Source organism: Carcharhinus amblyrhynchos, chromosome 29 (genome assembly GCF_965287045.1).
Source record: "Carcharhinus amblyrhynchos chromosome 29, sCarAmb.v2.hapA, whole genome shotgun sequence".
Lineage (NCBI taxonomy): Eukaryota > Metazoa > Chordata > Chondrichthyes > Carcharhiniformes > Carcharhinidae > Carcharhinus > Carcharhinus amblyrhynchos.
Genome location: NC_137352.1, coordinates 35,064,766 through 35,088,991, shown reverse-complemented (window position 1 = coordinate 35,088,991; position 24,226 = coordinate 35,064,766). Strand labels below are relative to the sequence as shown.

Below are 24,226 nucleotides of genomic sequence, written 5' to 3'. Positions count from 1 at the left end.
TGGAAACAAAGAGAATGGAATTATTCTTCAATCCAGGAAAATATCACAGAGATCTTCAGTGGCCTAAAAACAATTATTCATAACTGACTGACCCTATTACCCAGGAAACCGACCTCCACTGGTTGGAGCAAACCTGTCACGAAGGAAGATGGCTGTAGGTTGGGGGTCAATCACCTCATTTCAAGGACATCACTTCCTCAGGGGGGTGTCCGAGACTCAACCATCTTCAGCTGCTTCATCAATGACCTTCCATCGATCATAAGGTCAGAAATGGGGATGTTTGCCAATGATTACACAATGTCCAGCACCATTCGTGACTCCTCAGATAGTGAAATATTCCACGTCCAAATGCAGCAAGATCTGGACAATATCCAGGCTCAGGCCAACAAGTGGCAAGTAACACTCACGCCACACAAGTGCCAGGTAATGCCCATTTGCAACAAGAGACATTCACCATCACTGAATCCCCCACTTTCAACATCCTGGAGGTTACCATCAGCACTCCGGGTGTATTTACACCTCAGGGAATGCGGCAGTTCAAGAAGGAAATTCAAGGGTAAATAGGGATGAGCAAGATACTTTTCATCTGGGGGCAGGTTGATGTTATATTACAGTAAATGAAACCATTGGGTATATCTCTGGATAAGGCCCAACCAGCGACACCCACATCCCATAAATAATAAAAAACCTCATCAAACTCATTGACCAGAAACCGAACTGGATTAGCCTTATAAATACTGTGGCTACCAGAATAGGTCAAAGGCCAGTAATATTGCTGTGAGTAACCCACCCCCACCCCCACCACCCCCTCCCCAACCCCCACCCCCACAGCCTATCCACCACCTACAAGGCACAAGTTATGAGTGTGTTGGAATGCTCCCCATTTGTCTGGATGGGTTCAACTCCATCAACACTCAAGAAGCTCGATTGTTCGTTTCTACCCCTTCCACAAACATTCAATTTCTCCATGACTGACGAACAATGGCAGCCGTGTATACCAGCTACAAGATACCCTGCAGGAACTCACTAAGGTTCCTTTGACAGTACCTCCCCAAACCCAAAACTACTACCATCCAGAGGGACAGGACAGCAGTCTCCTGGGAACACCACCAGCTGAAAATTCCCCTCCAAACCACTCAGCATCCTGACTTGGAAATGTATCGCTATCTCTTCACTATCCCTGGGGAAAAATCCCTCCTAACAGCACTGTGGGTGTACCTACACCTCAGGGACTGCTGCAGTTCAAAAAGGCAGCCCATCACCACCCTGTGAAGGGTAATTAGGGATGGGCAATCCCTGGTCTAGCCAGCGACACCCCTATCCCATAAATGAATTAAAAGATCTTTATTGACCCGTCACCCCCTCAGAGTGACTTTACTGACATCCCCTGATTTACGTGATCAGTGTTTGAACGGAGATGGAGAGACATGTTTGAAAGATGTTGAAGAAAGGATGGGTGTAATTGTCATGTACCGCTGTTGTGAGCTTGTAGCTGGGAAAATGAGTTCACGACGACTTTGCAGAGTGAACAATATCGAAACTTCATTATCGACTCCTCATCAAAGAGATTATTGCTAATTGCTGGATCGATGTCCGTCACTCTGTCCATTTCCCAGTCTGTTGTTGCTGTGCTTAGTGGGGAGGTGCTGACACTTGCTGCAGTCAGGCTGCTGGCTGGTTGAGGCTTAGGAGGGAGCACTGTGACGATAGTTTCTGGGTGAACTCCCACCTCAACTACTATTGAGAAAACAAGATAAATATATTAAAGTCTTGAAACCCAAAGTAAGGGATGTTAGTGAAACTCCCCAATGATTGTAATTCAGTGGAAACATGGGTCTTTAGATTTCTACCTGAATTATCCTGATTTACCGCTGGGAGATTGCCAGAGTGTCTGGAAAAATAACACGTTCACACATTTCAACAGGGTTTCTGGAAGCTTCCCCAGAGATACGATAAGAGATTGGACAATTAAAAGCAGAAATCTGGAACAAAGGCCTACGGATAATCAGCCAGCCATTTTTAATCGCTGAGAGAAACTTCCCTACATTTAACATATAAAACACCAGAATGTTAACTTCCAAACTACGGCAGAATGTTATCATTTTTTAACTCAAGTCATTCAGGCGGGAAAGTGAGGTGCTGTTCTCCAGCTTCACTGCTGGCTTTTCCCACTGGAGCTTTTAACACTTAACTAAAAATATACAGGAGGAGGGTGAATCCCACACTGTCAGGCTGATGGGACAGACCCTGACTGAGATTGTCCACCAGACTGACTGAGATAATCCTCCGGACTCGGACTGAGATTGTCCCACCAGCAACCTGGGCTTTCAGGAGGTTGGGAAAGCCAAAATAAAAATTAAAGAAAAGGTCCTTCCATCAGCACCAAGACCCCCTCAGGCACCCTCACGGATGCTGGGAATCCCCCGCATAGGGAACCCCTCACCACACAGACATGGGGAACCCCCTTCACTGACACAGGGAATCATCCCCACAATCATGGGGAATACACCCCAAACTGATATAAGGAACCTCTCCCCCAGCAGATGCAGAGAGCTTCCCCCAAAGGGTATATGGAACATTGGGTCCAGTATAGTACAGTATCATTGAAAGTACAGTCCAAAGATGTGCAGGTTAGGTGGATTGGCCAATGTAAATGTGAAGGGCTCTGGGGATAAGGCAGGGTTGGGGGACTCTCTCTTACGGAGAGTTGGTGTAGATTCAATGGGCAAATTGCCTCCTTCTGCACTGTGGTGATTCTATAATTCTATTAGAGTCATAGAGGAAACAGCATGGAAACAGGCCCTTTGGCCCAACTTGTCCATGCTGCCCTTTTTTAAAACCCCAAAACTAATCCCAATTGCCCGCATTTGGCCCATATCCCTCTATGCCCATCTTACCCATGTAACTGTCTAAACGCTTTTTAAAAGACAAAATTGTACCCGCCTCTACTACTGCCGCTGGCAGCTCGTTCCAGACACTCACCACCCTCTGTGTGAAAAAATTGCTCCTCAGGACACTTTTGTATCTCTCCCGTCTCACCTTAAACCTCTGCCCTCTAGTTTTAGACTCCCCTACCTTTGGGAAAATATATTGACGATCTAGCTGATCTGTTCCTCTCATTATTTTATAGATCTCTATAAGATCACCCCTCAGCCTCCTCCTCTTCAGAGAAAAAAGTCCCAGTCTATCCAGCCTCTCCTTAAACTCAGTCTATCAAGTCCCAGCAGCATCCTAGTAAATCTCTTCTGCACTCTTTCTAGTTTAATAATATCCTTTCTATAATAGGGTAATCAGACTGTATATGATACTCCAAGTGTGGCCTTACCAATGTCTTGTACAACTTCAACAAGACATCCCAACTCCTGTATTCAATGTTCTGACCAATGAAACCAAGCATGCCGAATGCCTTCTTCACCACTCTGTCCACCTGTGAGTCCACTTTCAAGGAGCTATGAACATGCACTCGTAGACTACATGTACTGAACATATACTTTGTTCAGTAACTCTCCCCAATGCCCTATCATTAATTGAATAATTCCTGCCCTGGTTCAGTCTACCAAAATGCATCACCTCACATTTATCTAAATTAAAATCCATCTGCCATTGTTCTATGATACAATGGGCTGTGAGTTCCAGCTCAGTGGGAGGGTTGAGTTTATGATGGGCTGGGCTGGAGGAGGATGGATGGTTAGTATTCCTGAATAGGTAGAGTGTGGATGGAGTGGCCCTGGGACTACGTGAGAGTGTATGTGGCGTGTGACAGAAGATTCAAATAGTGGGTGATTTTCCATCGTCAAGCACATTGTTCAGTACTGTGTGACTAGCTGAAATGGGTGGGTCAGGCTAGAGGGTCTTCATGGAGGAGATTAGTTGTTGACTGGAGAAGTATAGGGCCTCCCTCAGCAGTTGTTAGTGTGCAGGTTGATGTGACCCGCTCCGTGCTTAGCAATTCAGGTTCCAGTCATACTTGAGGCCATCCCTCACCTTCTAAAGAAGGTGGCAGCACTGAGCATGCTCAGTGTGGATATTGTTCAGCACCGTCCCCTGTCTTTGAGGGAAGGTGGAGTCCGGGAGTTCTGCTCCTCACTCACTGCCATGATGCCTACGTGGTGTTTCCAGCAACCAGGATTGCGTCTGGCAGGATAATGGATAGATAGCAGCTACTTGAATTTCCCAGAGAGGCCAACAGAAGTTTCAATGCTTTCTTGGTGTTTTTTTCAAGCCTTCACGAATGGAAATGTTTGTGTTGCTCATGACATTTTCCTGTGTAAGGTGCTCTGTTGTAGAGCCAACCCCCACCCATAATCCCAGATACTTACCCCACTAATACCCCAACCTACACATCTTGGGATACCCAGGGCAACTTAGCATGGCCAATCCATCTAACCTGCACATGTTTGGACTGTGGGAGGAAACTGGAGCTTACTACAGAGGAAACCCACACAAATATGGGGAGAAAATACAAGCTCCACACAGACAGTCACCCGAGGCCAGGAATCAAACCCTGGCGCTGTGAGGCAGCAGTGTTAACCACTGTGCTACCGTGCCATTCTTCAATTCGACACAGCTTTAAAATGAAATAATTGGAACTTGTAACAAAGACAATGTAATAACTATGGGGAAATCTAAACATCATATAGAATGGACAAATCAAATTGGCAGAGGAGGGCAAGGAGATGAGTTTGCAAAGTGTTTTCATGGCAGCTTCTGGAACAATATGCATTTAGGGCTGAAATTAGTTTACATCTTTTATTGCGTGTGAGGCAGAGTTAATTAGAAATTTATCGTCAAAAACCCTCTGAGATAAAGTGGCAAATGAATACAAATACAAATAATACAAATAAATTCCAAATTAAATTTGACAATGACATACTTCAGGCAAAAGAAGAATCTTAAACTTAAACAAAGCCAATAAATAAGATAAACAATAAATAATGGATTCTCAGAGGCTTTTCCCCAGGGCTGGAATAGCTGCCACAAGAGGACACAGGTTTAAGGTGCTGGGGAATAGTTACAGAGGAGATATTAGGGGTAAGTTTTTCACTCAGTGGGTGATGGGTGAGTGGAATCGGCTGCCGTCGGTGGTGGTGGAGGCAAATTCGATGGGGTCTTTTAAGAAACTTCTGGATGAGTACATGGGATTTAATAGGATTGAGGATTATAGGTAAGCCTAGTAGGTAGCAATATGATCGGCACAACTTGTGGGCCGAAGGGCCTGTTTGTGCTGTTGTTTTTCTGTGTTCTATGTTCTAAATTGTTTGGATAAATAGATTAAAAAGTGACAGGAAATAACCAGTGGAAAACCTTTAAAGAAGCAATTCAAATTGTTCAACAAAAAATATCCTGTGTTCAAAATACAAAACATTAGTGAGGAAGTCTAAAACTGGAGGGCGTAGGTTTAAAATGAAAGGGAGAGATACAAGAGTGCCCAGAGGAGGAATTTTTTCACACAGAGGGTGGTGAGTGGCTGGAACGAGCTGCCAGAGGTAGTAGTAGAGGCGGGTACAATTTTGTCTTTTAAAAAGCGTTTAGATAGTTTTATGGGTGAGATGTGTATAGAGGGATATGGGCCAAATGCGGGCAATTGGGATTAGCTTAGTGGTTAACAAAGGGCAGCATGGACATGTTGGGCCGAAGGGCCTGTTTCCATGCTGTAAACCTCAATGATTCTAAGATCCATCCATGACATACTAGGGAAGTTAAGGATACAATTAGATTAAAAGATGTTTAGAAAGTGTTAAGTCTAACCCCAAACAGTGTTAAACAGATCTATTCAAGTCAAAAGCAGCATTTTCCCAGTGCTCGGTGTGGGTTCATGCTGACAGCAGTGTCTGTGGCAAAGGGCAATGATAATCCATGTTCACACTACAGGAGGATGATGCACAGGGTGAACAGAGCACACGTAAAACTCTGGTGAAACACATGAAATATAATGGAAAACCTGCTGTTTTAATTTTCTTTTCGGTGATGGCTGTAGGTGGGGGACACGGGGTCCTGGAGGTAATACAGTTTGTGTTGTCCCGAGCAGCAGGTCCTGTCCGCTTCGATCTGTGGGACTCCAGTCCGTGGACCATCCTGGCGTGCTTGTTGCCTTTGTAATGAGCTTCAGCTTGATTCTACCAAAGGAAAAGAAATGAACCAGAAATGAGGGGGTTGGACGATGAAGAGAGACTAAATAGACTGGGTCTGTACTCGTTGGAGTTTAGAAGGATGAGGGGGGATCTTATAGAGACGTATAAGATAATGAAGGGGATGGATAGGGTAGAGGTAGAGAGATTCTTCCCGCTTAGAAAGGATAGCAGGACTAGGGGGCACAGCCTCAAGATAAGGGGGGGAGCAGTTTAGATCAGAGTTGAGGAGGAACTTCTTCACTCAAAGGGTGGTGAATCTCTGGAATTCTCTGCCCGTTGAAGTGGTGGAGGCTACCTCGCTCAATATATTTAAGACGCGGGTAGATAGGTTTTTGATAGGCAAGGGGATTAAGGGTTATGGGGAGAGGGCGGGAATGTGGAACTGAGCCACGACAGATCAGCCATGATCTTATTGAATGGCGGGGCAGGCTCGAGGGGCTAGATGGCCAACTCCTGCTCCTATTTCTTATGTTCTTATTATGAATTGTGTAATCGGATTAATTCACACACATCTGTTTATGAGATAGAAATCAGAATCTCAGTATAAACCACCCACCGCTGCCCAAATAATTGTTTTACAACCATTGAACCAAAGGGCAGATTTTCCTGACAGAACGATGCAAAGGTCTGTTGACCTCAAGCAGGAATTTCCGGTCTTGGGGAAAGCGTGGTCGCTACTTATAGAATCCCCACAGTGCCGAAACAGGCCATTCAGCCCATTGTGTCTGCACCAATTCTCCAAAAGGACATCACAGCCTAGTTTCCTCCCACATCCCCGTAGCCCCATGCATTTACCGTACTCAATCCATCTAATCTCTGGACACTAAGGGGCAACCTAACATGGCCAATCCACCTAACCCGCACATCTTTGGACTGTGGGAAGAAACCGGAGCACCCGGAGGAAACCCATGAGAACGTGAAAACTCCACATAGTCACTCAAGGCTGGAATCGAACCCAGGTCTCCGCTTCCACTCCAGTTTGATGGGTTCTGAGAAGCTGATGGGTCCAATGGTGATCTGTTGACTTTGCTGCATGTTGGGCAGGTGGGGTTCGAAGAGCTGGGTAGATGGGTTGTTGGGAGGTTTTGGCACTTCCTCCAATTTCATTCCTGCACATTCCCGACAAAGTCTCTCCATGTGTCGGCTGCCTTTCCGAATGAACCTTCTCCTATTCAGTTGCTCACAAGCCAGGAACTCCCATGAGTCAGCGATGCTTTGCTAACATCCCTCAAGAGTTCCCACTATCCTCATGGGAGACGTCCTACTGAAATTGAGTGGAGCAGTTGCTTCAGGAATCTGATGTCTGTCACACAAATTGTTGCAAAACAGGCTGATTTGAGTGATTAACACCTCGATGCAGTTGTTGGACAATCTTTCTCATCACTGGATTTGGAGGATCTTGTGGAGGTCCAGCTGGTGGAACTTCTCCGATTCTTTGAGGTGCCGACAACAGGTTACCCAATTTTCTGAAGCAAGTCAGTGGTTCATATTTAAGGAACATGTTCAGGAATTACAACAATTATCCATTCCTATTTGCCACAAAAATATTCCCCTCAACTCCATTTTCAAGTTTGCTGATGGGTCGGATCTCAAACAATAATGAGACGGCATCCAGAAAAGAGATAGAGAATCTGGTGAACTGGTGCGATGACAGTAATCTCTTCCTCAATGTCAGTAAAACGAAGGAGATAATCATCAACTTCAGGATGCATAATGGTGGACATGACCACGTCTACATCAATGGGGACAAAGCAAGTGGTTGAAGGCATCAAGTTTTTAGGTGTCCAGATCACCAACAACATGTCCTGGTTCCCCCATGCCGCACTATAGTTAAGAAAACCCACCAACACCTCCACTTTCTCAGGAGGCGAAGGAAATTAGACATGTCCACTATGACTCTCATCAGTTTTTACAGATGCCCCATAGAAAGCATTCTTTCTGATTGTTTCACAGCTTGGTCTGGGCTCCTGCTCTGACCAAGACTGTAAACGTAGTCCAGTCCATTGCGCAAACCAGCCTCCCACCCATGGACTCTGGCTACACTTCCGGCTGCCTTGGGAAAGCAAGGACCCCATGCACCCCAGCTCGGTGCTGGAGCTGCCAATAAGGGAAAGACTGAAATAAGAGACATTCAAGAGGCGAGAATTGGAAGAAGACAGAAATGAATCGAGTTGTGGAGCTGCCGAGGATCGTAGAGACAGGGAGAGGTGGAGCAGTGAAGAGATTTGAAAGCATTAAAATGAAGGCGTTGCTAAGCTTGGAGCCAGTAGATCTCAGCGATCTCAGGAGTTTGATATTAAATTTTGTAATAACTTGCTGTGAGCTAGGACACAGAGATTTGGAAAGCCCCCCCCGCCCCCCACAGAGGGTAGGATGTGGAGGAGCAGCCAGGATTAGGTGATTTTCATGTATAGAATAAACAAAGGCACGGATGTGGGTTTCAGCAGCAGAAATAGTTTATTTACATCTACAGAATCTACTTCCTTAATCACCCTGAACACAAATGAAGAAACCTTGGTGAGTTGCTGTAGGACATCTTGTAGGTGGTACAGGGAGCTGCCACTCTGTGTTGACGATGGAGGGATCGAAGGTTTAAGATGGTGAAGGGGCTGCCAGCTAAGAGGGTTGAATGCTGCTGAGTTTCCTGAGTGCTATTGGAGCTGCACTTTTCCAAGAAAGTGTCCATTACACTCCTGACTCATGCCTCATAGATGGTGGAGAGGCTCTGGAGTGTCAGGAGGAAGGAGTCCCAGTCTCATGCAGCCACAGTATTTATCTGGTGGATCATAGTCAGTTTCTGGTCAATAGTAACCCCCAGGATGTTGACAGTGGCTGTAGTGCCATTGGATGTCAAGGGGAAATGGTTAATTCTCTCGTTGGAGATGCTCACCCTGCAAACTTTAGAACGGTACCATTGGGCAGGATTTTCCAACCATTCCCACCAGTGGGATCTTCCAGACCCACAGATGATGAGCCTGTGCGATGGGACCCCCTGGCAGGAGAGGGTGTGAATAACAGGAAACCGCTTGACAACAATGGACTGAAAAACCCATCACACGTCACTGAGACAGTGGGACGGCGGCGCGGGCTCGTTGGGCCGAAGGGCCTGTTTCCCGTGCTGTGCTGTTCTTTGTTCTTTGTCACATTCACCCACCTTCTCTGAATCAAAGTTTCAGCTATTTTGCCCCATGAAGAGGTGATCATTCGCATGTCACGAGACCATGTGACTGGGCCAGAACGAATGGAGCGTAAGCGACACCCCAACTCACCCTGTCCCCTAACAACACCCCAACTCACTCTGTCCCCCAACAACACCGCAACTCACCCTGTCCCCCAACAACACCCCAACTCACTCTGTCCCCCAACAACACCCCAACTCACTCTGTCCCCCAACAACACCCCAACTCACTCTGTCCCCCAACAACACCTCAACTCACTCTGTCCCCCAACAACACCCCAACTCACCCTGTCCCCCAACAACACCCCAACTCACTCTGTCCCCCAACAACACCCCAACTCACTCTGTCCCCCAACAACACCCCAACTCACTCTGTCCCCCAACAACACCCCAACTCACTCTGTCCCCCAACAACACCTCAACTCACTCTGTCCCCCAACAGCTCCCCAACTCACCCTGTCCCCCAACAACACCCCAACTCACTCTGTCCCCAACAATATCCCAACTCACTCTGTCCCCCAGCAACTCCCCATTTCACTCTGTCCCCCAACAACTCCCCAACTCACCCTGTCGCATGGTTTTGTAGCGGGTAGGTCGTGCCTTACTAACCTTATTGAGTTTTTTGAGAAAGTGACCAAAGAGGTGGATGGGGGTAAGGCAGTTGATGTGGTATATATGGATTTTAGTCAGGCGTTTGATAAGGTTCACTATGGTAGGCTTCTGCAGAAAATGCAGATGTATGGGATTGAGGGTAATCTAGGAAATTGGATCAGGAATTGGCTAGCAGATAGGAGACAGAGGGTGGTGGTTGATGGTAAATATTCGTCATGGAGTTCAGTTACGAGTGGTGTGCCTCAGGGATCTGTTTTGGGGCCACTGCTGTTTGTAATTTTTATAAATGATCTGGATGAGGGTATAGTTGGGTGGATTAGTAAATTTGCTGATGACACCAAAGTCGGAGGTGTGGTAGATAGTGAGGAAGGGTGTCATAGTTTGCAGGGTGACTTAGACAGGTTGCAGAGCTGGGCCGAGAGGTGGAGGATGGAGTTTAATGCGGAGAAGTGTGAGGTAATTCACTTTGGTAGGAATAACAGATGTGTCGAGTATAGGGCTAACGGGAGGACTCTGAATAGTGTGGATGAACAGAGGGATCTAGGTGTATGTGTACATAGATCCCTGATAGTAGGGAATCAAGTAGATAAGGTTGTTAAGAAGGCATACGGTGTCTTGGCGTTTATTGGTAGGGGGATTAAATTTAGGAGTCGCAGCGTCATGTTGCAACTGTACACAACTCTGGTGCGGCCGCACTTGGAGTATTGTGTGCAGTTCTGGTCCCCACATTATAGGAAGGATGTGGAGGCTTTGGAGAGGGTGCAGAGGAGATTTACCAGGATGTTGCCTGGTATGGAGGGGAGGTCCTATGAGGAGAGACTGAGGGATTTGAGGTTGTTTTCGTTAGAAAGAAGGCGGCTAAGAGGGGATCTTATTGAAACATATAAGATGATTAGAGGTTTAGATAGGGTGGACAGCCTTTTTCCTCTGATGGAGAAAGCTAGCACGAGGGGGCATGGCTTTAAATTAAGGGGTGGTAGTTATAGGACGGATGTCAGAGGTAGGTTCTTTACCCAGAGAGTGGTGAGGGATTGGAATGCCCTGCCTGCTGCAGTTGTAAATGCGCCTAGTTTGGGGGCGTTTAAGAGATCCGTGGATAGGTTTATGGATGAAAAGGGATTGGTTTAAGTTAGAGGGTCATTGTTTTTTAACTGGTCGGCGCAACATCGTGGGCCAAAGGGCCTGTTCTGCACTGTAATGTTCTATGTTCTATGTTCTATGTCCCCCAACAACACCCCAACTCACTCTGTCCCCCTGTCCCCAACCAGAGATCCATCTGAGCCTGCCCCACTCCTCCGGCAGATGCCAGCGGAAGGCCAGGAAGGTGCTGCAGGCTGTCCAACGAGTGCAGTAAGAAGTCTCACAACACCAGGTTTAGCTCCAACAGGACTTTAACCTGGTGTTTGTGAGACTTCTTACTGCGTTCACCCCAGTCCAACGCTGGCATCTCCACATCAACGACTGCAGGTCAGAAGGATGGTGGAGGGGCAGCAGCAATCCCTGTAGGTTGGGGGTGTGCTCTGCTGAGGGGGAGTCTGCCTCCTGGGGGGATGGGGTCTGCCTCCCAGGGGGTCTGATTGGAGGGGGCTGCTTCCCTCCCAGGGGGTGGGGGTTCTGATTGTGGGGGGGTGTCTGCTGTGGGGGGTGGGGGGGGTGGGGGAGCCTGCCTCCCAGGGGAGTCCAATTGCAGTTTATCCTCCCCCCCACCCCTGGTTCTCTCTGTTTTGTCTTTCGTGCCCAGATCCGCTGTTTCAGGTTTTTCTAGCTGTGCGTGCACAGTTCAGAGCTCCGATCGTTCCACCCCTCCCACAGCACGGACCAGATTGGAGCCGGGAAAAAGTGTATGAGTGTGCAGGATTCCATGCTCGGATCCGTTTTACGTCCGGATCCAGCACTTAGCCTCCGACTGGTAAAATCTGACCCAGAGAGTACAGGAGAGAGAGAGAGGGAGTACAGAATAAAGAGAGGGGTGCAGCAGCGGAGGAGAGCTTGGGGAGCGTGGGTGGAATGGGGGAAGATGGATCTGTAGATGTGGGCTCGGGGGTGGGGGGGGCTCGCTGGGGGGAGAGGGGGGTGGGGGGGGGGAGAGGGGGGTGGGGGGGTGTGTTGAAGTTGGTCCATGTATCAGACAGGTTATTGACATTTATATTTTTCTCTGTCACCGACAATAAGCAATGTTTTAAAATATTTCCACAAGTTTTGTGTTCTTTATAGAACAAAGAACAATACAGCACAGGAAACAGGCCATTCAGCCCTCCAAGCCTGTGCCACTCATGCTTCCAACGAGACCATTCGTTTGTATCCCTCCATTCCCAGACTGTTCATGCGGCTATCTAGATAAGTCTTAAACGATCCCACCGTGTCCACTTCTACCATCTTGCTTGGCAGTGCGTTCCAGGCTCCCACCACCCTCTGTGTAAAATACATCCCTCTGACATCTGTGTTAAACCTTGCCCCCCTCACCTTGAACCCGTGAACCCTTGTGTTTGTCACCTCTGGCCTGGGAAAAAGTTTCCCACTGTTCACCCTATCTATACCCTTCATAATCTTATAAACCTCTATTAGGTCGCCCCTCATCCTCCGTCTTTCCAGGGAGAACAACCCCAGTTTACCCAACCTCTCCTCATAGCTCAGACCCTCCATGCCAGGGAACATCCTGGTAAACCTTTTCTGTACTCTCTCCAAAGCCTCCATGTCCTTCTGGTAGTGTGGCGACCAGAACTGGACGCAGTATTCCAAATGTGGCCGAACCAACGTTCTATATAGCTGCAACATCATACACCAACTTTTATACTCTATGCCCTGTCCTATAAAGGCAAGCATGCCATTACCTTCTTCACCACCTTCTCCACCTGTGTTGCCACTTTTAAGTATCTGTGAACCTGCACACCCAGGTCCCTGTGTGTCTATACTCCTGGTGATTCTGCCAGTTATTGTATAGCTCCCCTCTACATTAGATCTACATATATACCGATGTACTGGACCAAGTTAGATGTATCAGACTGACCTGGGAGTTAAACCACAGCTGGCAAATATTACAGCAGTTGATCTGCCTCTTTTTTGGAAGTAAGGGGATTCCGAGAGTGTGACTGATGGCTGCCCTCTGCACCACATCCATCTGTACAGAACCCAAGGGCAATATCAGAACAAACTGACATCAAAACACAAGGTTTCCAACAACATTGTAACAAAATAATCATTATCCTGAGCATAACAATAAAATGAAAATGACAATCAAATATATTTCCCTGGATGGGGTAGCATTTGCCCTGACGGTGAGCAGGAAAGCTGACACCAAGCCTTCTTGGACCCTACTCAATGTTCCACCAATCCTGTGGCTCCTTTCAGGGAAAATATCCCATCAATCAGAAGGCCAAGAATGGTGGCCAATGTTGGGACTGCACCCAGTTGAGAGAAACAGCGATGGGTTCCCTTGCAATAAGTGAGGCTGGGGTTTCCAGGGCCTGGGGTTGTATTACCCCAGAGAGGGGCAGTGTGCTGGGGGGCTGCTCTGTGGGACACAAAGTGCCTGGTTCAAAGGGTTCCAGCTCCATGTATGTGGAGAGTTCACGAGGGTTCACTTGGTGGTCTCCCTACATGGCGGAGGGCCACCTGCTGCTGGGAAAATGCCAGGATGGCAACAAACCCTCCACTGACCATCCTCCCTCCTGGTTTATCAGCCCCCTCCACTTCCCCCAGTCAGCCCACTCCTGTAGACCCAATGAAAACAAGGCCAACTGGATCACAGGTCAAGGGTCACGGCAAATGGATCTAACAGACAGAAAAAAAAGGAATCAACACCATGGACTTTGTAAAGGAAAGCTCTGATTGGTTGAAAGTGACAGTTTTTCAGGATTTGGTGGTATATTTAGAGGTTTAGTCCCTCCCATTTGCTGGAATGATGAGGAAGGAGAATTAAGATGACAGGTTTTAACGGGGAATTCACAGCACAATCCCAGTGTCATTTATCAGGGTTTTCACTATTCGAGCTCCATTACATTGGGACTGAGAAGAATAAACATGGATTACTGAGTCCTATTTACAAGCTGGAATTACCTGGAAAATTCCAAGTTTTCCCCGGCTAAAAATCAGTTTGTTCCCTTTCTCAGGCATGGGGCTGAATTTGTGATTGTCCAGCCCAGCTGGTCAAACAGAATACAAAGTTCATCTTTTATTGATGTGAAAATGTTGTACTGCCTCCTGTTTTCAGCTGGCTGTGTTTGCTCTGGTTGTGGCGAGCAGAGTGCATGGATTGTAGAGGCAGAAACACTCAACGCACTGAAAAGGATTTGCACCTCAGGTGATTTAACCTGCAGGACGACAGACCAAATACTAGAAAGTGGCTCATTTTTTGGCCTCTTTCTGTGCCATAAACTTTCGATGGCGGGGAATTTCTGGCCCCGAGGTTTTCTGTGGTGGAGACAGCTCGTCATTGGCTACTAACTTGAGGTCCTGCCAAAGTCAGTGGCGTTTTGTGTGGCTCACCGTCCCACCCTGGATGAGGAAGTGGAGGGATGAGTAAGTAAGTTCGCTGATGACACGAAGGTCGGTGGTGTTGTGGATGGTCTGGAAGGATGTCAAAAGTTGCAGCAGGACATAGATAGGATGCAGGACTGGGCGGAGAAGTGGCAGATGGACTTCAATGCGGATAAATGCGTAGTCGTCCATTTTGGCAGAACCAACGGGATGAACGAGTACACTATCAAGGGCAGGAGTCTTAGTAGTGTTGAAGAGCAGAAGGATCTTGGGGTCCGGGTCCACAGGACTCTTAAATCGGCCTCGCAGGTGGAGGATGTGGTCAAGAAGGCGTATGGTGTACTGGCCTTCATTAATCGAGGGATTGAGTTTAGGAATCGGGAGGTAATGCTGCAACTTTATAAGACCCTTGTCAGGCCTCATTTGGAGTACTGTGCGCAGTTCTGGTCGCCTCACTATAGGAAAGATGTAGAAGCTATTGAAAGGGTACAGAGGAGATTTACAAGGATGTTGCCTGGACTGGGGGGCATGCCTTATGAAGTTAGGTTGAGGGAGCTGGGACTCTTCTCCCTGGAGAGACGAAGGTTGAGAGACGACCTGATAGAAGTTTATAAAATGTTGAGAGGAATAGATAGGGTGGATTCTCAGAGGCTATTTCCCCGGGTTGAAATGGTCGCTACGAGAGGACACAGATTTAAGGTGCGGGGAGGAAAGTACAGAAGTGATGTTAGGGGTAAGTTTTTCACTCAGAGGGTGGTGAGTGAATGGAATCGGCTGCCGTCAGTGGTGGTGGAGGCGAACTCGCTGGGGTCTTTTAAAAGACTTCTGGATGAGTATATGGGGTTTAATGGGATTGGGGGTTATAGATAGGTCTATAGATTGGTAGGTGTTGATGTGATCGGCGCAACTCGTGGGCCGAAGGGCCTGTTTGTGCTGTAGTGTTCTATGTTCTATGTTCTATGTTCTACCCCTGGGGAACCCACTGCGAAGGACTCACTTTCAGCAGGACCAGAAGATTCCAGCCTTGTGCTTCTGAGATTGGAGACTTTAAAAGAAAGTTTTGCATGTTTTCCAATTACAGCCTTCTTAATGACTTATCAATGTCTCTCTCCATTCTCCCATTCAGAAATCCAGATAATGGCACAGCATTGGTTTGTTTTGTTATAAATGGAGTTGTTTATTGCTTTGAGTTTTACTCACTGCATTGACATTGTGAAAGATCCTGATGGAAGAAGGACTATCCAATGGAAAAGAGACAACAGGCTTCATATCCAGCATGTGCTGTAACGTTGCACCGTGAGTCTGACCAACTGCTGGGAGTGTCTTCAATTGATTGAGGTTACCTAGAGCATCAAACAAACCACATAAAGAGTTGTTATCCTTGAGAAGCTAGAATGAAAGGACTAGGTATACCTATCTATATATAGTGGTATTTGCATCCTAAACTCCTCCAGCTGACCATCTCTCTCTCCTCTTTTAAGACGTACATTAAAACTAAACTTGTTGACCAAGCAAGTGTGAGGTTATCCACTTTGGCAGGAATAATAGTAGAAGGGATTACTCTTTAAAGGGTGAAAAGCTGCAGCATGCGACGGTGCAGAGGGACCTGGGGGTCCCTGTGCATGAGTTGCAAAAACCCAGTCTGCAGGTGCAGCAGATGATCAAGAAGGCGAATGGGATGCTGGCTTTTATAGCGAGGGGGATAGAATATAAAAGCAGGGAGGTCTTGCTGCAACTGTACAGGGTACTGGTGAGGCCACAGCTGGAGTACTGTATGCAGTTTTGGTCGCCGCACTTGCGCAACGATATTTTGGCCTTGGAAGGAGTGCAGAGGAGGTTCACTAGGCTGATACCAGAGATGAGGGGGTTGGACTATGAAGAGAGACTAAATAGACTGGGTCTGTACTCGTTTGAGTTTAGAAGGATGAGGGGGGATCTTATAGAGACGTATAAGATAGTGAAAGGGATGGATAGGGTAGAGGTAGAGAGATTCTTCCCGCTCAGAAAGGACAGCAGGACTAGAGGGCACAGCCTCAAGATAAGGGGGGGGGGGGGCAGTTTAGAACGGAGTTGAGGAGGAACTTCTTCACTCAAAGGGCGGTGAATCTCTGGAATTCTCTGCCCGTTGAAGTGGTGGAGGCTACCTCACTAAATATATTTAAGTCACGGGTAGATAGGTTTTTGGTAGGCAAGGGAATTAAGGGTTATGGGGAGAAAGCTGGAAAGTGGAACTGATCCACTTCAGATCAGCCATGATCTTATTGAATGGTGGGGCAGGCTCGAGGGCTAGATGGCCTACTCCTGCTCCTATTATGTTCTTAAGCTTGTGGTCAGTTGTCCTAGTATTTCCTTTGGTTCAGTATCAATCCCTAACAACACTGTAGGTGAACCTACACCACATGGGCTGCAGCAGTTCAAGAAGTGGTTCCACCATCTTCTCAAGCGCAATTAGGCATGGACAATAAATGATGCCCGAACCAGTGACACACACACATCCCATAGAATGATTTATTTTAAATTTTATCTCGTAACACTCTACAGAAGTGACATTTCCTGTGATAAATGAGTTATAAATGAAAATTGTTTTGATTGTTATGTTTGTTTTATTAAAAGTGATGACAGTTCAGAACTCATTCATTATGTGGAGCAGTTTGGGAAGCGAAGTGTACACTTTCTGTGAATGGTCTCAGGGAGATCAGGAGGAGTTGGGTGTGACAGGAGCGACTGAGTTGGACTGGTCTCTGCTGAAAATTCCGGGTGCCTGTGTGAGTTACAATGTTCCAGGGCCTATTTCACCATCTCTGATTATATTACACTGCCTCCAAGTATATGACACTGTCATTATTCAATATTCATTACGCTGTCTATGGCTGTTCTTTTCTAAATTGGGGTCATATGTAATTCAACTTTTGTTGCTTGTACCTGAATTTATTGAATAATTGGTTATCAGAGGGTGGATAACTAGTGGGATTTTCTGCAGAAAGGTTCCCTTTAAAGTCAGGAGGGATGTTTGAGTTTGTCCTCGCCCTGATCTCACAGAGAAACTCAATATCTTGGTGAAACAGGAGTGACAGCCGTTATTTAATCTGAACTGGCTCACCCAAGAAGCCAGAAACACGATGATAGCTGAGCTTTACCTGTCCCAGGTCAACCTGCCCGACATTCAAGTGCTAATCACTCAAAACCAGCTCCACCAGGACTGTATAATATCATTCATTTCCATAACAATAAACTCCCAAAGCAATTGTGGAACGTGCATACAACATCAGATTCTGAGGACAATGGAAACATTGGGGTGGCACAGTGGTCAGCACTGCTGCTTCACAGCTCCAGGGTCCTGGGTTCGATTCCCAGCTCAGGTCACTGTCTGTGTGGAGTTTGCACATTCTCCTCGTGTCTGCGTGGGTTTTCTCCGGGTGCTCCGGTTTCCTCCCACACTCCAAAGATGTGCGGGTTAGGGTGATTGGCCAGGCTAAGAAATTGCCCCTTGGTGTCTAGGGATGTGTAGGTTAGAGGGATTAGTGGGTATGTTATGTAGGGATATGGGGGTAGGGCCTGGGGGGGGGATTGTGTTCGGTGCAAACTCGATGGGCCGAAGGGCCTCTTTCTGCACTGTAGGGTTCTATGATTCTATGATTAGCAATGTCCTCAAAACATCGCTGAAGAGGTGAAACATTCCCAGTGACTAACTGGAAACTCTGGTTTGCGACCAGTCAGAATGGAGAAGGTTCATTCAGGAAGATACCAAATACATTTTGTCAGGAATATGAAAAAATCAAGGAATCAGAGGGAGCACAAAAAACCTCCAAAAATCTCATCTGCCCAACCCTTCAAATACCACCTGCCCCCCATAGGGAGTCTGCCAATCACACACCAGCCATCAAACCAGAGTGGGTATAAATCATCCTCAATCCTGTGGGGCTGCCTCAGAAGATGAAGAAGTGTGTTGTGTGTGAAAGGCTCGTGTCAGCCCACCCCCAGCCACCAGTGAATAAACAGCCAAGAACGCCAATTCCTTTCAAGCGACCATTCTGAAAATTGGTTGTGAGTTCAGGTTGTTTTGAAGTGGGTCAGTTCTGTCACATGACACTGAAAGAGAGCGAATAAGCCAAGCTGTTCCAGTACCATTGGCATTGACCCAGCAATGTGGAAAACTGCCCAGATATGTCCTGTCCACAAAGAGCAGGAAAAATGTAATCTGGCCAATTACTGCCCCATCAATCAATAGCAAATGGTGAAAGATGTTGTCGATAGTGCGATTAAGTGGCACTTAATCCGCAATAAGCTGTGCATTGATGTTCAGTTGGAATTCTGCCAGTAACTCAGCTCATTACAGCCTTGATCCAAACATGGGTAAATGAGCTGAACTCCAGAGGTGACGTGAGAGTGACTGTTCTTGACATCAAGACAGCATTTGACTGAGTGTGGGTTCAAGGAGTTTGAGCAAAATTAAAGTCAATGGGACTCAGAAGGAAAGCTCTCCACTGGCTGGAGTCAAACTCAGCACTTCATGCATCTGCTGCTCTTGTCTTTCTAGATGTTAAAGGTTGCAGGTTTGGAAGGTGCTGTTGAAGGAGTCTTGGTGAGTTGCTATAGTGCATCTTGTGGGTGGTATTTGTGGCTGCCACTGTGTATTGGTGGTGGAGAGATTGAACGTCTGTGGTCAGGGAACAAATCAAGCGTGTTGCTTTGTCCAAGTTAATGTGAAGCTTCATAAGTGTTGTTGGAACTGCACCCATCCAAGCAAGTGGAGAGTATTCCATCATGTTCCTGACTTGGATAGAATGGACCACCATGGAAATAATTAATACCATTCCAGTCCACACAAAAGAAAGATCACATTAGGAGTGGAAATGACTATGATTAAGATTAGATGTACAATGAGAAGGAAAAGAAAGACATTTTACAGATACAAGAAGACCAAATCAGCAGAAGCATTAGTGGAGCATAGGAAGTGCATTGCGGAATTTAATAAAACAATTAGGAGAGCAAAGTGGGGATATCAGAAAGCTCTGGCTGGAAAAAGTGGGGAAAATCCCCACTTGATATAGAGTATCCCCAGAAGTGGGGATGCTCTATATCAATGGGAAGAAGATAACCAGGGAAAGAGTAGGACTCATTAGGTTCCAAGGGATATTCCGTAGTTGGAACCAGAGGACATTGTTAGAATGTTGAATGAATACTTCACATCTGTCTTCACCCAAGAGAATGAGAATGATGGTATGGAATCTAGGGAGAGAGACAGGAGAGGTTCTTGAGTAAATTGACAGAGCGTGGGACAAGGAACTGGAGGTGTTGGCAGCCTCTAACGTGGTTAAATCTCCAGGTCCAGATGAATTGCGCCCTAGGCTGCTGTGGGAGACAAGGGGGGTTGCATTGGCTTTGATACAAATGTTTAATTTCTCTTTGCCCATGGGGGAGTGCCAGATGATTGGATAATAGTCAATGTGATTCTGCTATTTAAGAAGGGTTGTAGAGATTAGCCAGTGAACTACAGACCAGTGAGTCTCACGTCAGTGATGGGGAAACTATTAGAGAAACTTCTGAAGGAGAGCAACTCTCTCCACCTGGAGAGGCAAAGCTTGATCAGGGATAGTCAGCATGGCTTCGTCACAGAGAGGTCATACCTAACAAATTTGATTGAATTTTTTGAGGAGGTGACTAGGTAGATGAGGGTAGTGCAGTTGGTGTAGTTTGTATGGATTTTTGACAAAGTCCCACGTGGGAGAATTATAAAGAAGGCAAATGCACATAGGATGCAGAGTAATTTGATAAAATGGATTCAAAATTGGCTCAATGGTAGGAGACCGAGGGTGATGATAGGAGGCTGCTTTAGTGACTGGGATCTGTGTTGGGTCCCCTATTATTCGTCATTTATATAAACAAAATAAATGACTACGTGAGGGTAGGATTAGTAAGTTTGTGGATGACACAGAATTCGGCCAGATGGTTAATAGTGAGGGTGAGAACCTTGGGCTACAAGAGGATATAGACAAAATGGTCAACGAGGCGACATGGTGGCACAGTGGTTAGCACGGCTGCCTCACAGATTCAAGGACCCAGGTTCAATTCCAGCCTTAGGACTGTCTGTATGGAGTTTGCATGTTCTTCCCATGTCTGCATTGGTTTCCCCCAGGTGCTCCGGTTTCCCCCCACACTCCAAAGATGTGCAGGTTAAGTGGATTGGCCATGCTAAATTGTCCCTTAGCGTCCCAAGATGTCTAGGTTAGGGGGATTAACCATGGTAAGTGTGTGGAGATGTGGAAATACTGCATGGGGATTGGCTGTTGTAAGATGCTCAGTCAGAGTTGGTTCACAATTGGATAGGCTGAATCGAAAAGTGGCAGGTAGAATTTAATCCTGAAAAACGTGAGATAATAACTTTGGAAGGAGTAATTTGACAAGGAAGTATTCAATGAATGGCATGAATGGAATACAGGGACCTTGGCTTATTGTCCCTCGATCTCTAAAGATGGAAGGACATGTTAGTAGGGTGGTGAGAAAGCCATACGGGACAGTTGCCTTTGTCAATCAGGGCACAGGTTACTAAAGCAAGGAAGTCATGTTGGAGTTATATAGAAATGTGTGAAGCCACAGCTAGAGCACTGTGTGCAGTTCTGTCCATCACATTATGGGAAGGACGAGGTTGCACTGGACGGGGTGCAGAGGAGATTCACCAGGATGCTGCCTGGGGTGGAACATTTAAGTTATGAAGAGAAGTTGAATAGGCTTGGGATGTTTTAGAGCAGAGAAGACTGAGGGGCGACCTGATTGAGGTGTACAAGATTATGAGAGACGTGGACAGGGTGGATAAGGAGCAGCTGTTCCCCTTAGTTGAAGGGTCAGTCAGGAGGGGACACAGGTTCAAGGTGAGGGGCAGGAGATTTAGGGGCGAGGTGAGGAAAAACTTTTTTATCCAGAGGGTGGCGATGGTTTGGAAAGCACTGCCTGGGAGGGTGCTGCAGGCAAGATGCCTCACATCCATTAAAATGTACCTGGATGAGCACTTGGCCCATCATAACATTCAAGGCCAAGTGCTGGTAAATGGGATCAGGTGAGAGGTCACGTTTTTTCCACGTGTCGGTGCAGACTTGATGGACCAAATGGCCTCTTCTGCGCTGTATGATTCTATGATGTTGGTCAGGATCGAGTGATGCAGATTGTAATGTTAGCTGTTTCTTGTACTTGGGGGAGATACAGTAAAGCAGCAAGGTCGCTTTCAGGCAGAAGCATGTGTTTACATGGAGTCTAGTGACTTCCCCAAATGTTCTGGCAGAAATCTCATTGAGATCTCATTGAGACGTATAAGATGATGAATGGGATGGATAGGATAGAGGTGAAGAGACTCTTCCCGCTCAAAAAAGACAGTAGGACTAGGGGGCACAGCCTCAAGATAAAGGGGAGGCGGTTTAGAACGGAGTTGAGGAGGAACTTCTTCACTCAAAGGGTGGTGAATCTCTGGAATTCTCTGCCCGTTGAAGTGGTGGAGGCTGCCTCGCTAAATAACTTCAAGACGCGGGTTGATGGGTTTTTGATAAGAGAGGGGATTAAGGGTTATGGGGAGAGGGCGGGAATGTGGAACTGAGCCATGACAGATCAGCCATGATCTTATTGAATGGCGGGGCAGGCTCGAAGGGCTAGATGGCCTACTCCTGCTCCTATTTCTTATGTTCTTATGTTCTAAATACCAAATCATCAGTGAAGAAAACAGAATAATATCGACAAAAACAACATGTTGTTGAAGCTTTTCAACTTGCACTCATCAGGACAGATTCAAGAATATCATAACTGTAAAACAAAATGATTAGCAAGCATTCAGCCGCACAAATAATGCTTGAGTGAGAATTTGTTCACAGACACCACATCCCTTGATCAACAACACAGATATTCACTCAGATAGTTCTCACACACTCACATACACTCATCCATCCACACACAACCACACACACTCAAAACACAGTGCTCATAGTGCACTGGGTAGTAGACAAATCTCTCATTTTTATTTACAGACCTGGATACACAAATAAACATATGAACAGACCTGCATTTATATAAAAATATAGACACACATTCATACACACACACAGACACACACATAGACACACACACAAACACACACATAGACACAAAGCTTTTCTACACACAAACGCCAGAACTGTAACACCTCGCTCGCTATGGAATTGGAGCAGGGGCCAACAATAGAAATGTCTGTTGACCTCAGGCAGGAATTTCCAGTCTCGCTCGAGTGAGGCTGTAAAATCCCACCCAAAGTGTTTTGGTACTGGAATCTTATTCACAAAACGCTGTCATGAATGCTTCTCAGAGCACAACCCTTGCATCTGTGGAAGCAGAAAACTAAATTCCCTTCACAATTTTATTTTTCTGTTTGCCTATTATAAATACAGATCGACCAGTTTTCTAATCTTGGAAATTCTGGTAACTTTGCTTCAAACAAAGGCTTAAAGCACAGAAGGTGTCACCATTGGTGTTGGTGTCAGTTCTTTGAAAGAGCTCTTCAATTAGCCCTATTCCACTGCCCTTTCCTTACAGGCTTTACAATTCTTTCTTGCGTATTTCTCTAATTTCTGTTTAATGTTTCCACCATTCTCCCAGGCAGCGCATTGCAGATCCTAACAACTCACTGCATAACAGAATCTCCGCTCACCTTGCCTCAGGCTCTTTTGAAATTTATCTCACATCCAAGTGTTTTAGCTCCCACTAGAAGCAGGATTATTTCTAAATCCGCTTACCTGGTAGAAATCCCCAAACTCGGTAAAACCAGGAATGTCTTCAAAGAACAGCAAAGGAAAACACCAATTAAACAATTGAGGCAAAGGTAATGGAGCAAAACTGCTCATTGCAGAGCCATGGACCTACAGAGTCTGTGAATTAAACTGCACCAAAACCAGTCATTTACTGAGCAGTGAGCGCAGTTAAATGAGTAAAATGTATGAAAGTATATTACAACAATAACTGTAAGACTACAACTTACCCAGTAACATGGCTAAGATAGGTGAAGAGATGAAGACTTCTAGACGTTTATCTCCAAGTGTGAATGAGGTAGGACACAGGCTTTACAAAAGCTGCACCAAACTGATATTCTGTCGCAGCTGACTCCTTCAGAAATACCAGTAAATAGGAGCCACGGGGAAGGTCGTTGTGACAGGCTGCACCCCTCAGGCAACAGCTCTGTCTCGATGATTGGTTCAACTGCCTTCAGGAAGAGCACAATGGCAGCACTGTTAACAGATCGACAGCCAAGTTCAACAACGACCTCCAGCTAGTTCACTAACTGCTCCAACTCACACACTACAGGGGATTCACGGGGCTGAGGTGAGTTTCAAGGAGATTTGATTATTCCAGGTTACAATAGAAAGCTGCCTGTCTTGAGATTAATATCAGTGAGAAAATGTGGAATAGAATACAAAACACAACCGTGTAATTCACTCTGACAGAATATCACTCCAAGGAATACGCAGCAAATATGAAAGATTAATGGTGGAATTTTCCGGTTGTTTATGCCATCAGAGTTTTCTGGTTCCACCGGAGTGAACGGAAATTTGGCTGAGCCAAATTCTCCATCCTGGTTTGCAGCAGGAAATGAACAGCCGAGAAATACCGGCCTTGTTTTCACTCAGAATCACAGAATTGTTACAGTGCAGAAGGAGACGAGCATCATAACTTAGTGCCATTCCTCATGCCTTTTCCCTGTACCCAAAGAACAAAGAAAATTACAGCACAGGGACAGGCCATTCGGCCCTCCAAGCCTGCACCGACCATGCTGCCTGACTTAACTAAAACCCCCCACGCTTCCAGGGACCATATCCCT

At 46.4% G+C, this 24,226-nt stretch overlaps 1 protein-coding gene across 1 annotated transcript in view; it reads right to left on the bottom strand.

The window, feature by feature from the left end:
- The window catches only part of LOC145359801 (zinc finger protein 385B-like), a 28,620-nt gene extending 5,221 nt beyond the window's left edge, over positions 1-23,399 (bottom strand). The window contains exons 1-5 of the mRNA XM_080214577.1: positions 23,390-23,399; positions 23,148-23,185; positions 12,929-13,039; positions 6,008-6,116; positions 1,474-1,737 (exon numbers count right to left, since the gene is read on the bottom strand). Of these exons, the coding sequence (XP_080070703.1) occupies positions 1,474-1,737; positions 6,008-6,116; positions 12,929-13,039; positions 23,148-23,185; positions 23,390-23,399 (532 nt within the window). The remainder of the gene's footprint in view (positions 1-1,473; positions 1,738-6,007; positions 6,117-12,928; positions 13,040-23,147; positions 23,186-23,389) is intronic.
- Between the last annotated feature and the right edge of the window lie 827 nt (positions 23,400-24,226).